Below are 17,587 nucleotides of genomic sequence, written 5' to 3'. Positions count from 1 at the left end.
GAAGCATTGCTATTCCTCTGATGCATCTTCTGTCTCTTTAGGACCCTTGCCAGTCTTTTTTAATCTAGGCTTTGTGTGTTTCTTCTGAATGTGTGATTTTTCTTTGTTCACGTTTTCATTAGACTGTAATCAGAGAGATTGTTAGTGCTGTTTGTTAGTAGCCGAGCGCACCTTTGTCCTCATAACACGTACACAATTTTTCATTCCAATACCCCTTCCCTATTTTTATTAGTTAACATTGGCTAGCAGGGGAGATTTATTCTCAGGCAGCTTTAAAGGTTTAAAGGTGGAATTCTGTCTTACATGTTACTTAAAGCAACTGATGTTGTGAATCAATCAATACACCCTACATTTTACTACTCCAACTTAGACCATTCTGTTTGTTTGTTTATACTGTAGGTTCTCTTGCGTGCCATACACTTTACTGAAGACTGGGTTAATTACAATAATGTGTATGAATTTCAACTAGAGTATGCAGATATTCTTTGTCCTTACTTGGAGAAAAAAGGGGCAGAGTGTTGATTTAGTTCTCTGCAGCAGCCTCACATCTATAGATATAATGCATGATTGGGAAATACACAGTTAACTTGCATGGCATGACTTTGTTTGTAGAAAGCTCACTGCTGTGGAGCTCACTGAAGGTCCAAGTCTAAAAGACACACTTACTGGAAACTGAATCTACTCATAGAAAGTAACATTACAAAAATCAAGGTTAGAATTGAAAACATGTAAGTTACCATTTTATCAATATTACTTAAACAAGGCTGCTCACACACAGTCACAGGGAGCACTGACCTTCATAAGTCAATGTGCCAAAAGACATCGTCCTGAGTACATCAGGAGCTGTGCAGCTGGTGCTATTCTGACCACGTGCGTTATCACGTCTGCTATCGCGGAAGGTGCTTGACACATTTTGAAAAGGATATATTTCAGAAGTTGCAGGAACGCTGGGAGCGCTATATTGCTATGCAAAAGGTCTATTGTGAAGGTAATAGTGTGTAAACATAGATAAATAAAGTATTTTCTTATTAACAGAGATCTTAAAACTTTTGATACCACCCCGCATTATGGGGTGTTCTTTTTTTCTTAATCTGTAGCTGTGTTCAGATGTGTATCCTTACCACAATTACCCCAGAAATACTGGAAAACCCTAGGAAAAACGCTAGTGATATTTTTTTCCAGACCAGGACCAGGCAGTAATTAAGCATGGGCAAATAAGCTCTGTTAATGTACTGCATGTTAATTACCACAGACTCTCTCCTGCTCAGGTGATTTTATTGTGTCCCACAGGATCCCAGTCCCAATACACATATCTTACCCAAAGGCCGTGTAAACCTTTCTAAAAATAACATTGCACCTCCTATTCATATTTGTATCTCTTTGGAACACATTTTCTCCTCAATATGAATAATAAAATTACGTTATGTTACAGCCCTAATCCACATCAGTCTCTGTCTCATTGCCGGTGTCACTAACATGAGTCTCATTATCGTCTTTTTACTCAATTTGTGTTAGTGCTTACCTAGCAATGTTTTAAACAGCTTTATGCAAAGCTGACTGCAATTACCATTGCATAATAAATTGTCTCCTAAGATGACTTTTCCAGGCAGACATCCATTGCAAGGACAAAAAATATTAATAATAGTAATAAAATACCCTTCCCGTTATTTTGGTGGACAACAAAACAAACAAAAAGTAAAAAGTGTCAAAGTTTATTATAGACAGAATTATTACATTTTTGCCAACATGCATTTTTTAATGTATTGATAAATCAGCATGCAGAGTACCTACATTAAGGTGGTTATGCTATACAAGTATATGCATAATGTTAATGTTCAGTTAAAAAAAAAAGAATCCTGTTGGTAAAACAAATCCAAAAATACCATTGTGCCGATATAGTTCTCTGACTTTTTCATCGCTGCTGGCATTCGTCAATTTGGCTCAAAAGTGATGTTGCTGCCTATAGTCACTAATGAGCTACACAGGGAACAGAAGGGCCTCTGGTGGTCGGCCGCACGTCTCAAACTCACTGCCTTTCTTTGAGAAAAATGATATGCGATATGAGAAAAAAACAGCCCCTTCATCTTCTAAGCATTGTTGGGCAGTAAGAAAAGCTGAGTACATATAAAAAAAAACACATTCCAGCCTTGCATGTATTGATGAAAGACAGAAAGCAAGACAGAGAGGAAACACAAGTATGGCCTTGTGGTGCACCTGATGATAATGAGAAAATGTGACAGATAGAGACCTAGAAACCCGTGAAACCTGTTTTTCAGAACGATGTGTTGACATTTACAGATTTATTCTATGGTTATGACTTTACTTGGGAAATAATTGTGTACAATAGGATCAAGCATTGGCAAGTAATAGCATAATACTGCTGACCTGCTTATCTAACATACAAGGTGACAAGTGTCATGGACAGCTGAGGAAAAGCATTATACTTCATTTAAATCCTTTTGGCAATAGTAAAATTAATGGAAAGCATGGACAAGGCATTTTAATTTTTTTCATTTTGTACATCTTAACCTTAGACCTTAGAAAACAGATTTTTTCAAATAGTAAAACTGCATCTGTCTAATGCAGAAGTAAATGTTTATTATTTTATATAACTCATTGCCTGAAGTGTGACAGTTTGAAAATGAAATTACAATTTAAAAGTTCTTTTTTTTTTTTTGCTGTTAAGGTTAGGCAATGTGGTAAATGTTTTTTACACATTCTTGGGGAATTTGACATATATTACAATGATCCTGTAAGCCAGATGTTGTATTGTATCTTGCTGATTTTCCTCATTAGGTCCCCTACCAGGAGCTGGGCGGAAAGACTCTGGTTATGTCTGTTTATGACTACGATCGCTTCTCCAAGCACGACATCATTGGTGAAGTCAAGCTGCCTATGAACACAGTGGACTTGGGACAGCCAATTGAGGAATGGAGAGACCTGGAAAGTGCCGAGAAGGAAGAGGTGAACTTTCTGATTATATATCACTACGACCTTGTTTTGACATAAATTGAAATTTTTGCATTGAAATCGAAATAAAAGCCTAGCTATTACTTACGCTCTACTACTGCTTTTGGTGACTCAATTTCATTTAAATTTACCATTATAAATTTACATAGAAATGTAGTGATTATAATTATCCAACAGCCCAGAAAGATAAGGAGCCATCCAATAATCTCATCCTTTCTTAAGTGCTAGTGTGTGCAATATTCTCATTTCCTTTTCTTTGTTCTGTACAGCCAGAGAAGCTTGGTGATATCTGCATTTCACTGCGGTACGTCCCTACTGCTGGTAAGCTGACTGTCTGCATTCTGGAGGCCAAAAACCTGAAGAAAATGGATGTGGGTGGACTATCTGGTGAGAAATATTGCCTCATAATGAAAAATAATTCTAGTCTGAAGGACAGTACTTATGTTATGATTGGTGTTCAAGTCAAACCAGGACTTGCGATGAAATTTCTGGTCAGTGAAGGTGTACAACGATTTGCACATGTACAGAAATCTTAAAGCACTTAAGTAAATGTTGCACACATTTTAAAGAAGGCCGTATGTCCATAACGACAAACCGGCTAAAGATGTTTGGAGCCCACTGCATTCGTTCTCATGAACATTCAGCGAGTAGAACACATGATCCTTGAAAACAATGGATAACTTGCTGACTTGTGGAAGAGACGCATCTGTCTATGGGAACTGTACACGTAATCATTCACGAACACCACTTGCACACTATTAGAACTTGGCTGGGAGTTATTGCCGCACCCCTGTACAGTCCGACCTGGCTTAAAGAGATTTAATATTTTTTGGGCCATTATTGTATATAATAATGATGTGTTTTTATTATATAATTTATAGTTATATATATTTTCATAACTCTGTTCTGTGATTCTGCATAATCAAAATTCTCAGTTTGACTTGAGCACCTTTTATACATTTAGAGTTTGTTGTAGGAGCAGTTTGTAATAACAGTTGGGAAGGTTATTTAAAAATCTGTTAAAGTTTACTGATTAACCGGTGAAATTAATAATGAACCTTTATACTTTTAAATAAAATCAATCCATAATTGCTTTCCAATAAGACAGGTGTTTTTTTTTTTTTTTTTGCTTTTTTCCCTAACTGAACAAAACATTACTATATACAGTATTTTATATACAGTATTTTGCTTTGAGTTCTGAAAAATCTAATACATGTTATTAATAACTTCTGGATAAATCTCTGGTCAGATCCATATGTGAAGATCCAACTGCTACAGAATGGTAAGCGTCTAAAGAAGAAAAAGACCACAGTGAAGAAGAATACACTGAACCCATACTACAATGAGTCCTTCAGCTTTGAGATCCCACTGGAACAGATGCAGGTATGATCTTTACAGGCTTTGCAGAAGATGAGTGTTAATCTGCGGTATAAAATATTGTTTGCTGACAGAATTCCAGATTCCAGGTTTAATTATTTTCCTTCCACTAAATAATAATAATAATAATAATAATAATTAGAAGAGGAAAATCATATAGAGTCATTTTTAAGCTCGAGATGCTTTCCAACAGACCCCCATCCCCCTCGCTAAAAAATATATAGAGCCAGGAAAGATTTTAAAAGTATTATAAGAAAGGAAACAAAGCTGAGTCTAAATGATCTTGAATCCAGAAAGTCAGTTTACTTAAAGTATGGTTATACGACTGCTTATGTTAATTTTCCAGGTGCATCATTCAGATTATACAAATTACCTGCATGTAGTTCATGCCTGTGAAGTTTATTTTCATCAGTAGATGTGTCTGGGATTGTTTTTTTTCCTGTAATGTCTAGACCACAAGTATTTCCCTTTAAGCCAGAGAAATAAAATGAGGACTGAAAAAAGAAACAGTGGAAGAATTTTTTTTTTTTTTTTTGCTATCAAAGGTAATATGATGCAACATAAAAGCAAGAGACCATTTTAAAGTGGAATATATATATATGATGAAAAAATGTCTAATAGGAGTCTAGACTATTGCCAAAATATTGCAGCATGAATAGTCCTAATCATAATGATGACATAACTCTTATGCAGATTTTACAAAATGGCTTCCACACTTATTATTCATTATAAGATTTTTTTTTTGCAGTCCTGGTCAGATAGAGGTAATACGCTCAGAGACAGAATATAATAAGACACTAGAATCAGAGTGAATATATTGGGGGTAGGGATGGAGAGGTTGAGCATGTTGTGAACAGGAATTTCAAAAGGATGCTGGTTGAAACCAGTAGCCTATGTAATATTATTTAGTGTATTATAGGAGAGATGTAAGCAGATTTTGCTGTATGAATGTGTCAGCTGCTGAATGTTTGATGAAGGACACCAGAAATCACAGAATTGCAGTATTCAAAGCCAGTGATAATGAAATTATGTAGCATTTTAGCAAGCCCTCAAATGTCAAAACTAGGAGAGTTATTAAAGGTAATGCCCAGGTTTCACAATGTTGAAGGCAATGTCTGAATATTTGCACATTAAGGATTCGCAATTAAATTAAAGCTTCACTTTTATCAAAAGATTAGAAGATTGGCGTTTATCCAAAGGGGCAACCTGCACTTCTGAAAAACTTCGTAGACGTAAACGTAGACGTGCCAAAACATGCAGTTCCACCAATGACCACTTTTAGCTAGCTCCACAAGTGAGTCAAACCCCATAGACCAACATGTTAAATCCTCTCACAAAAAAAACACTTCATTTCTAGATTTCAAATTTATCACAAATGTACAGGGGTGATTTTTATTTAACTTATCATTCAAATTACATTAAGTTATATTGTAAACTATTCATAATTAGGGGGTCATGGCTGATTTGAGTGACAAGTGCATTGCAGTTGTCAGACCGCTGGCCTCCTGCTGTGCATCACTTTAGCCAGCCAAATGACTGGAATCGATGAACTTGACTTCTCAGCTGTGTAGACCTTGCAGAGCATTTTTATTCACGGGATGAAGTGTAGGGTATGTCTAACGGTGTTCAATATAATTGAAAGTAATGTTAGAATATAAATTAATGGTAGCCACCTTAGCATTTTAGCTAAGCTAGCTAGCTTGTGGTAACTGAGGTCAGTAGTCATGTTTTCAAGCAATAGCCAGACTTTGTTCGGTTTGCCCAATTTCCAGTTTATGGAGCCGGCTCCTGTCCAGATGGTGACAACCAGAGCTCCCACAGTCATATGTCAAAATTACTCTTCAGAAAACATATGGGTTATGTCATAGGTGGTTTGTACAGTTCTTTTTATACTGTCTATGATTCATCCATAGCTACAGTATGGAGGCTACAGACACGCAAGAAGTAAAGAGACACCCACAGATCTGTGATAGAAATGTATGCATCAAAATCTGTTACATTTTAAACAAGCAAGATTTAGCTATTAATAATTATTATAAAATTTCTAGATTTTTCTTAAGCAGCTTTAGGAGCAACAGCTTAAGTAAACATGGGAAGAGAGGGTTATTCCCAACAGCACAAGATTTTTCAGGTCATGTCCCCAGGACGGTCAGCCCAACCTCAGATTGATCAACAATCTTTCCACCTTTAGAAGAAACAATATTCATGACAACAAATTTTGGTGCAGACATTATCATACTTTATTATTATCATAATACAATGGGGGTCTTTTCACATCTTGCATGTCTGTGTAATGTATATATGAGGTATGATATACAGTATGGTATATGGATGTGACGGATAATGCTATGCTTGAGTATCATCAGCAAAAAACTGAAAACAGATTACAAGACTGTATAATGTCACCTAAGTATAACAAGTAAATAATGATGAGGAAAAAGCCAAAAACAGATCCCTGGGGACCACCATGAGCTACTGTAAAACTTACAGATTCATGAGTAACAAAAATATCCTTGTTAATAAAAGCAGACAAGTGCTAAGTCTATGACACGAACAGCTGAGAGATGGCAAATGAATGTCATTATGTAACGTATTGCAGCACAGAGGTCATAACGATCCAGAATACTGATGCAGAGTCAGAAAAAAAAGAAATAAGTCTCTGTACTGTGTGAAAGTCAGATTGAATAGTTTCAGAAAGATTATTATCATTTAGTGACCATAAGGCCACAACCATTTCCCACACTTCAACCAGGAAAGGTTGATTGGTAATGCATTGATTGCTTTCAAGTAAGGCAGGGTCAAGATGAGGTTTCTCGAGAATGGTTTCGACAATTGCGGTTTTAAGAGCAGTAGGGACATATCCTGAATAAAGTGACATGTTAATGAGATTATAGGGGTGTAGAGATGACAGTGACACTTCTTAAGGGAAGGAGTGGGTGCATGATTAAGCAGGCAGGAAGACGCATTAGGCTGAATGATAAAATCGGAGATGGTGTTTGGCTCGGTAATGGAAAAAATGCTGTTAAGAGTTTATCAGGGGTTTTTAAGCAGCATATCACTGGTTTTGTGTGAGGGGAAGATTCCATAGAGGCCCTGATAAAATTTGCTAATTCATTAAAGAAGGTGAGAAGAGTGTCACAGTGATTGAACTCAATTGAACTACAAACTGCATCTGGGGAAGGTTAATTTTTATTCTTTTTAAATAATAGCAAAAGGACCAAGATGTGCAGCCATTTCTTTTGATTACTGAGGCAGAATTCAGCCTGAAGAGCTCAGAAGCAAACTGTCATAATATTGCAGTAATAAATAGAAACTTTCTTGGTTGGCTTGCTAATAGGAAAATTAAAAAAAAAAAAAAAAGCAATGACTTTGTGATCCGAAATCTCAATTACAGAATCAGAGACAGAAACCAGTGAAGCATATAAAATGTGTGTGAATGTGAGCAGGGAAATTAGCAAGCCGGATCACATTAAAACATGAAAGGACATTTTTTAAATTGACAAGTACCAGTTTGTATTAACATGAAAGTTACATTCCTCTAGCACTTAGGGCAGTTGAATAATTTGCGCAAGATGTTTATGGAGTATTTATTTGGTATTAGGTTAACATCACAGCAGTAACAGTGATGAGAGGAAGGATTATAATAAAACATAAAGAGGCTGGTAAATGCAAACGAAGTTACAAAGTTGTAATAATAAAGCTGAACAAATCCAAAATCATAGACAGATTGTTGTTGTTGGTCTTATGGCTGCTCCTGGCCAGGGGTCGCCACAGCGGAATATCTGGTCCGCACAACAGCTTGGCACGGGTTTTACGCCGGGTGCCCTTCCTGACGCAACCCTTCTATTTTATCCAGGCTTGGGACAAACAATAGACAGAGATGTTCTCTAAAACAGGCAGAGGTTCAGTCGAATATCAGGGGCACGAAAATCAGAACAAAGTCTAAGAACCAGGGAAACAAACAATACAAAAGGATTGGTAATGTCAGATAAATGTTTACCGAGCAAGATCTTTGTTATGACTATGACTGTGTTTATACACTATTCAGCCATAACATTAGCAGCACTGACAATTAACCTAACAACACAGATTAGCATTTATACAACAACAAACTGAGTACCTGCTCACCCATGTCCATGGGAAGCAAAAGCTAGGACAGGCTAGCTTTGATCCCACAGAAAAGCTAATACAGCAACAGAACACCCCGGGCACAACAGCCCTCCATACCCAGGCATAAAGCCCAAGGACACTAACATGGCCTCCAAACTCCCCAGATCCCTATCTGATTGAACACCAATGTAATGCACTGGTCAAACAAATCTTATCCACGGAGGTTCCACCCCACAACCCACAGTGCCCAACATATCCACTGCCAGCGTCCCAGTACCAGACACCACAGCACACCCCAGAGGCCCTGTGGAGTCATGCCAATTAATCCCTAGGTAGTTTTAATATTATGGCTGATCAGGGTATAGTGCAATTAAACTTGATAACTTGAAAAAATGTGTGTGTGATCAGAACCACAGGGAGGGTGAACATGACCTTGAGGTGTTCTGGTTGTCGTTCATGGTGATCATGCTTAAGGCCACACAGTACTTCTCCACAGGAAGTGGAGATTGTGGCAAAAGATGAGAGGATTCATGAGTGATATTCAGTGACATTATTCAAGTACTTACGTGTCTGTTATCAAGGGCCCTATTATAAATTACAGTGAACCTTGCAAACCTTGTGAGGGAATTGGGATGTGTATAGTCCTCGATGTCTTAGTGATTAAAAAAAAGAGTCCAAGGTTTTCTTTATTGGAGTGGATTAAGCAAGATGCTTTTTGGATGATGTAGTACTTATCACTGTTGCCTTGCACCTCTATGGTTGAGGGTTCAAATCTTGCTTCTACATACTCTGAATTTCTCTTTCAGTCCTAAGGCATAAGGTGTAGGATAATTGATGTTTTCCAATTGCCTGTAGTTTATGCTTGGGTGTATGGGTGTATAAGTGTATGTGTGTGTTTGCTTGTCCCCTGTGATGGGTTGGCACCCCATCTAGAGTGTACACCACATTGTCCAAGTCAAGTCAAGTAGGCTTTTATTGTCATTCCAACCATATACAGTTAAGTACACAGTGAAACAAAACAACGTTCCTCCAGGACCAACATAAATTAACAACACAACATAAATTAACACCACACTTTATTGAAAACCTAGCTAACTAAGAGATCTAATTACCTGACTAGCTCAGATATTACAGATTTACATCAGATATAACAGATTTACATTTTTAAGTTAACTTAAACTATCTATATCTATACAAAAAAGGCAACAACAACAAAAAAAAAACACTTTTCTTGTGCCGGCACGTCACTGCACAAGAAAAGTGGTTATGATAATGCATAGATAATGATTATCTCAAATAATAACAAGTACAATCACAAAATTTAGTGTCTGACAACACTTGATGAGTATAGATTATAATTGTAGAATATTGTATAATTTTACTTGCATGTATGTAGCATTATTAGATTTTGACAAGTACAGTTAATTGTATGCAAAGAAAAAGAAGGAAAGAAAAAAAAGCACTGTTACACTAATACACCAGTGATATTTGGCATTATAATATAATTTTATTAACCAAATCCCTGTATAAGAAAAACACTGGACAACAATACTGATGTCCTCACACCTTGCAGCAAAACTGAGTGAAGGAGAGCCGGTAAACAACCACGCAACAATTTTTCATGGTGCTGTGGCAACTACCATTTATCAAAACATCTCACTTACTACAAATGTGGTTGAAACATTGCAGGGTGGTTATAAGAGGGCTTTGGCAGGTTGATATTAATAAAACCTCAGATATTATTTTGTAAAAATGTGAAAATATGCATCTGACTTAAATTTGTCAACAACACTTCTTTACTCAAAGTGCTGGAAATGAAATAGTATGATTGTTCAGCTTTGACAATGTGTATACGAAGCACCACATTAGTCAAACTTGGAGAAAAATGCTCCAAGTTTAATGTATTTAATTTGGAACTCTTTATTCGGGGACTTGTTAAATCATTAGCCTGTACTGCGAAGACATTGAATTAGCTCTGGAAGTTATTAGTGTTAAATACAAACAAGTCTGCAGCAAGGCTTATCTCACTTTGTTGAAGGTTGTTGCTGATCGTGCTATTCGGAGAAAGCACATTTTCAGGGTCAGACGAGAAATTTTTTTTTTCCCCTGACATCTCCACATGGCTTATCAGCAGAAGCCGATTCCAGAAACCAATACTGATAAATTTGTGCTATCAGCTGGGACGTAACCTGGAGAGGGAAACCATGCGCACAAATGCAATACCCGTGAAAGTCCTTTCAATTATTTTGGGCTACAGGCACATTTCATAGAGATGCTTTGGATATAGCAGGCATGTCATAACCATCACTGAGTAGGATTATACCTACAGTGTTGGACAGCATCATTTTTCTTGGCCCACACTTTATCCTCTTTCTCTACACCAATACACCTCCCAATAAGATCCCTGGCTCTCCCAGCATCAAATATATGATAGACACAAATATTCTAATCACCAAATGAATTCAGTTACATAAATCCCAGTGGTTTCATTTTTGTGAGATACAAAGAAACCCCTGCCCTGGCTCGTTGCCCAGCTCTGCATTTCTCTGGCTCTTAATTACATGGATATTACAGTGGCATGTTCAAAGAAGGAGTGAAAGAGAGATGTTTAAGGTATAAACACATTTCAGTGGGGTATTTCACTTCTCTGAGATGTATTTTAACTTGTTAAAGAAATAGTAAAATATAGGACCTTTAAAAGTTATGCCTTAACAAAATAAACTGTTAACTATTTGTTAACAATAGCAAATTGTTAACACATTTTAAGCTCTCTTTATTATATACAAGCTTCCAGTTGAAAGTACAAACCATTGTCTTTTGCATGCATAAATCTCACAAATGCTCATAATTGGTTAGTGTCACTGTGTTTGACAGGAGTGTGAGAGTAATGCAATTCCAGAGAGTACAGCCAGTTTTGCTCCCTTGGATCCTGGTGATTTTGAACTTTTGACGATAGGCCGAATGGTTTTCTATTAAACAGTTTGGAAGCCAGGGATCCCAATTTTAACTTTTGAAACTTTACAGTTTATTCATAAAAAGCACTTTTAAAAACTTTTCCAATACCATGTTGAAACCAAACATCTTTCCTTGTTTTAAACAAACTATAAAACTGTAGATTTTTAAATGAGTTTTAATGCCGTGTCTGTCTTGCTTCCCAGAAAATCCTTGTGGTGGTCACTGTCTTTGACTATGACAAGATTGGTAAGAACGATGCCATCGGAAAGATCTTTATCGGCAGCAAGGCCTCGGGCACAGAGCTGAAGCACTGGTCCGACATGCTGGCCAACCCACGCCGCCCCATCGCTCAGTGGCACACCCTGAAGGAGGAAGAGGACATAGACGGCGCACTGGCTGCCCTCCATGCCAAGAAGTAACTCCACCTCTCTACAAAGTCTACTAATCAACTAACCTCCCTCCTCAACCTATCCAACCCAGCCACCAATGCATGAAAGCGACCAACCACTGCCCATGCCTACTCCAAATAATGTTCAGAATAACGTACTTGAAAAGGTCAACATTGCTGAATGTGAAAACTTCATGTCTCCCTAAAAAGCAGTTCATCCTGTAGTGTTTACTGAGTGGAAGCAGCGTGGTTGAAGACGACATGTTTTGATGTCCCAAAGCGTTTTTTTTTTTCAAAATATCACCCCATGCTCCTGCAACAGAGGGATATTTGCACATGGAATCATATAGCTTACATGAAACAGACATATTTATCTTCTCTGGTCAGTTACCATCAAAATTATTTGATTTAATCAAATGATATCACTGCATGTATATAAGAGCGATACAAATAAAATCACACTACCTGATAAAATATATTAAAATAGTACAGGAATAAAATATATGAACTATATCATGATATATGTTTTTCACTTTGTATGTATCAACAATTATTATAAGTTAATAATTGATAACTGTAATTGATGGCTATCCAAGATTGTCACATTTAGTGACATGAATTAAAAATTTAAAGTATTTTACCGGCACTGAGATTTAAAGCAAAATTTAGAAACCACATAATTTAGCCATACACTGGTATACATTACCAGGACATTGCTTATGAACAGTAAATCAAGTCAATGTTAAGTATTTACTTTAAAAAACATTTGAAAGATATGTAAATCTTAAAGGCTGCTAGATGTGATTTTAGCTTTTAGAAATTTAAAGGTGACTGTGCTACTAACATGACATAAGAGTCAGGGCTGCAGGGTTTTTGGAGCGATTTATAGCTCTTTTGTTACCAAAAAAATAAAAAAAGTCCTACAGTACCTTTTGAAAAATAGTGTAATAAGATGAAAATAAATTTACTCTAATACACCATATCTAAACCCTTAAATCTGATCTCAGTGCTGCAGATGTGTATTTCTGTAGGGTTTTAAAGAAAAAGAGATTATCCTGGCGGTATTGCCTTAGTAAATACGGACTCAATTCATCCATCTTAACATATCATTTAAACTGACCGAGAATGCTTTGTGAGAACAAACCACCCGCCACCGATTAATATGGCTGTTAATTCACAGAAGCTTCGAACCCATTTTCCATCATCTTGTATAATGTATTATATACATTTGAAGCCTCTGGTTAGTTCACTGCCTCGTTTGTTTGAAAGAAGGTTTGCCTACAACCACAAACAAACCCATTAAACACCATTTAATCAGAAGACATTTGAAATGCCAAAGTAATAACGCAGGTTTAATGGGAAGGGACGCAGTTCACTGGAGATGCGACACGCGCTGTCTCATCTCCGTTCTTTTACGTTAGAAGGGACAAGACGAGACGATAGGGCATACTTAGTTCGGTCCGTTAATGGGCACTTCTTTCCCTCTGCTCTCCTCTAATTGTGCTGTACATATGCATTGATAAACTTTGTTAATACAGCATGTGTCTGTACCTTGATGTACATAGAAGCATGTTTTGAAGATAGAGCATATATTGTGTATGTGTGGCATTTGTCATTTTGATAATAAAACGTAGAGGAAAAATACAATGACTGCACACTTTATTAAATTCCCCGAAGCGGGTATAGGAATAAATGTAAATCTTTAGCTGAAGATTTTAAAGCCTTTCAGGTTCCTTTATTATCCTTGTGATCTGAGGAGCGCTATGTGACAATTTTGGTATTTTTTTATCAAATGTGCCATATTACTGTGGTTGAGTTTGTGATTTCTTTGTTTATTTATGAGCTTTTCATGCTTTTATTTCTTTCTTTTTTGCACATTTTATGTCCAGTGGATGTTTCTTTGTCAAATTATTTTGTATTTGTTCAGTCTTGCTGATAAGTTATGTTATGTTTGGTTTATGAATGTAATATTCCGTTGTTGTTGTTGTTGTTGTTGTTGTTGTTTTCCAGTCAAAGAAATCTGTGTGTATTTACAATAAGGAAAGCTAAGTCAGAAGCCATATATGTGTGGTCCCTTTTCCACAAAACCTTATAATAAATAGAAGAAGAACATGTACCTCAGTGACGAAAAAGAAAAAAAAATCACACTCTTTGTACATCCCTTTTATTCAAAAGATGTGAAAGGAAATCTAAGTTTTAGAAAAGTAGCTGTCTGTTGAAAGGCAGTGCAATGCTTTATTTCTTTTAATGAACAGATCAGAAGAAGGCAGGACTCAAATCATGCTAGAGCCAGTTCACGCACACACATTTGTTAGTCATAGAGTATTTGTATGTTAGTGGTAGCTATCTCTACATCAGTGATCAGTGTAATCCAAAAACTAATTGATTTAGTGTTTCACATTAATCAGTACACAAATGCTTGCAAAAGATATGATGAGTAGAACAAGTCCAGTTCTAGTGATCCACATGTAACAGTGGCATGATTTTATTATGCAATGTGTGTCTATGTTAGTGTATGCCTGCGTGTGAGTGTGTGTGTCAAATGTATTTACATTAATCAATCAAGGTTTGAATTTTTGCCAGATGGCTAGAACTCATTTATGAGTGTCTTATAATTGATGAGAAAAATATATATATATCTATATTATAGATTATTAAAACAAAAATGTTGTTGTAAAAGCCTGTAATTTAATGTGATGTGTGATCCTTTTTTGTTTAGTTTAGTTTTTGTTTTCTCTTTCCTGACATCCAATTTTTTTTATTTTTGAAAGATCCTGTGCATTAATTTATGTAGGAGTTACACTGGGCCTTTTTAAAAGTTTAAAATGGTGACAGTGAAATGTCTGTCATTGGGAGGAGCTGTGACTAGCCTACTGTAAACGAGCATTTTCTTTTCATTTTAACCTGTGTGTATGGAAGCAGTACGAAAACCCCAACAGGCCCTGTCTTTGGTACAGTGCTTACATCATGAAACGTCTAGCAATGGATCTATTCCCCCACCCCATCTTAAATGTCTTCTTTTCTAAATTTCCATCAAAGATGTATTTTTGTCTCTGGAACATTTGCTTTAAAGTGATGTGAGCTTTTTCAGTCATGTCCAGCTGCCATGGACTTCTGTGCTGCTGCTTAGGACGTTGCAATAGGACCAATGAAAAAAAAAAATCTTTATGTTTTTTTTTTTGTGTGTGTGTGACACCATGATTGAAAAGCTACAGGGGATCATTAAACCCCTGCCAAGCAGACAACAAAATCCCAGTCTTCCCTGGGACACTGGATGCCAGATGACTGGCCCCTTGCCCATGCTAAGACATTTAATTTCACCACCTGTCCAGGCCAATATTAATGGCAGTCACTTACACCTATGCCATAATGTCAACACATGCTTACTAACATGATCTAACATACTCGTTCTCTGTATTCATTTCATGGTGAAACCATGTAAAAACGTTTCCAAAGACCTGCTCGTCCATTGTGTCTCGTGTAGAGGTACCTGTGTCAGTGATTCCTTTTGTGGATGCTTTGGCATGCTTTTATCTCTTACAGAGCAAAACCATTTACCATCAGAAGATAAACCTTTACTACACCTGTAGGTTATTGTTATTCTGTAAACCAATAATGTTCGTACTTGAAGAGATACCAGCCACTAAAAAAAAAGGTCTACATGCACATTCATCCATTGGTTATCGACTAGCTAATCATACGAAATAAAGTCTTTTAAATATCTTTGCGTGGAGTAGTATGTCAGTTCTTAACTACATTTCTATAAATTCTAAATACATTCTCCTATCTAAATGCTTACAAAAATATAAATGCATTATATTCATTTTATTTAGTGTTTCTAAGGTAATAAAGATCAAAACAAACAGGAATATCACACTGTGTTCGAGCAATGCAGTTATAGATCACCTAGTCAACTTATTTATACATCAGTTATATAATATATAGACCCCTATAATAAGTGCATGATATCATGATGCAATAAGAGTCTTAGTAAGAATAATAAGGTTTTTATTATTAGCATTCTTAATTCTTATTATTAGCATTCTTAATAGCATTATTATATTAGACATTCAAGTCATTTTAGTTCACTCTCTCTGTCCCTGGAAATAATGTACCTTGATTTTATAGTTAAACTATAAATCTGATCTCTCATTTCAAATACTTTAAACATAGCATACATAGTATAAGATTTTCAAGTTATAAGATTTCAGGTTCTTTTTTCTATATTAGCAATCTCAAAAATTTTTGTTAAGCCATTCATGTACTGTACAGTTGCAAATTCATGCAGTTATCCAATCAGCCAATCACATAGCAACTGATGCTTTTCTGCTCACCATGGGTTGTAAATAATGTTCATTTGAATTAGACTTCTTGTCAGTTTATACCAATCTGGTCATTGTCCTTTGAAACACAACTTGTTTCAGCCTACAACCCCGCTACACACAGTATGTGTTTTTTGTTGTTGTTTTCTACATCATTCTGTGTAGACACTTAAGACTGTTATATGTAAAATTCCCAGGAGATCAACAGTTTCTGAAATTCCCAAACCTTTTGGAACCAACAACCATGCCATGATTAAAGTGACAAGATGACACTATTCCGCATTCTGATGTGCACATTAATTGAAGTTCTTGATGATTTTTTGAATCATGCTACTGCCACATGATCAGTTTTGTCAGACTCAGAAAGCTACAACTCCCAATGCCTGGTTTCCGAATCACCTGACAACTGCAAACTCTTACACACAAAAGCAAAACTTTTCATTCCAATTTGTTGCTAAGGATTATTATTGATACTGCCTTTCAGTGTTTCCAACGCGGTGTTGTTTGTCTTACCTCCTTAGCCCTTAGCCTAACCCAGTACCTGCCGGTCATAAATCACTTGAACCTCACCTAATATTGAGATTGGGTTTCCCTTTTCTGTTCTGATTGTTTGGATACCCTTCTTAATAAACCCTTTTAACTCATGTCTCTGGAACACAATCATGAAAGGGTGTTTGAAAAACTTCATAAATTAACACCTGTGCAGGTGTTCCTATTAAAATGGAAAGTGAGTGGCTTAAAACAGACCAAAAAAATGCTACCTTGTTACTTTTTCATTAAAAGATCAAAGCTCTCAGAAATTAATACTATAAATTAATGTTGGTTTTCGATCTAACAAAGTTTACAAAAAATAAAATAAATAAATAAAGATTTCCACACACAAAAATGCACACACAAAGATTTTAATATACATTTTTTAGTTGTGTATTTCACACAATACAACAAAAGCACCACCAATACTCATTTATATAACTCACTTACTCACTCATCTTCTATACCGGGGACCTGGAGCCTATCCCAGGAGACTTCAGGCACAAGGCAGGGTACACCCTGGACAGGGTTCCAATCCATCACAGGGCACACACACATACACTCATTCACACACTACAGGCAATTTGGGAATGCCAAATAGCCTAACCTGCTGCATATCTTTGGACTGTGGGAGGAAACCGGAGTACCTGGAGGAAACCCACCAAGCATGGGGAGAACATGCAAACTTCATGCACACAGAGACGGGAATCGAGTCGGCCCTGGAATCGAACGCAGACCCTGGAGGTGCAAGGCGACAGTGCTAACCACTACACCACCATGCTGCCATTTGTATAACAATATTCAAATATAATATAATAATACACCAAATGGTTGAAAAGCAAATCTTATTGCTAAGCAATAATTTCTATCTACTCCAGACTGTACATCCACACAGACTTTCACTTAGTCACATGTCAAGTGATTACATACAGTC

At 36.5% G+C, this 17,587-nt stretch overlaps 1 protein-coding gene across 5 annotated transcripts in view; it reads left to right on the top strand.

Annotated features, from left to right (window-relative positions):
* Positions 1–15,523, top strand: part of LOC128526544 (synaptotagmin-2) — a 55,365-nt gene extending 39,842 nt beyond the window's left edge. For all 5 annotated transcript variants that reach the window (XM_053498509.1, XM_053498513.1, XM_053498508.1 and 2 more), the window contains exons 6-9: positions 2,797–2,964; positions 3,240–3,357; positions 4,220–4,353; positions 11,616–15,523. In XM_053498509.1, the coding sequence (XP_053354484.1) occupies positions 2,797–2,964; positions 3,240–3,357; positions 4,220–4,353; positions 11,616–11,831 (636 nt within the window). In that variant the 3' untranslated portion in view covers positions 11,832–15,523. The remainder of the gene's footprint in view (positions 1–2,796; positions 2,965–3,239; positions 3,358–4,219; positions 4,354–11,615) is intronic.
* Positions 15,524–17,587: the final 2,064 nt, after the last annotated feature.

Source organism: Clarias gariepinus, chromosome 6, assembly GCF_024256425.1.
Source record: "Clarias gariepinus isolate MV-2021 ecotype Netherlands chromosome 6, CGAR_prim_01v2, whole genome shotgun sequence".
Classification (NCBI taxonomy): Eukaryota; Metazoa; Chordata; class Actinopteri; order Siluriformes; family Clariidae; genus Clarias; species Clarias gariepinus.
This window is presented reverse-complemented; position numbering and strand designations above follow the sequence as displayed.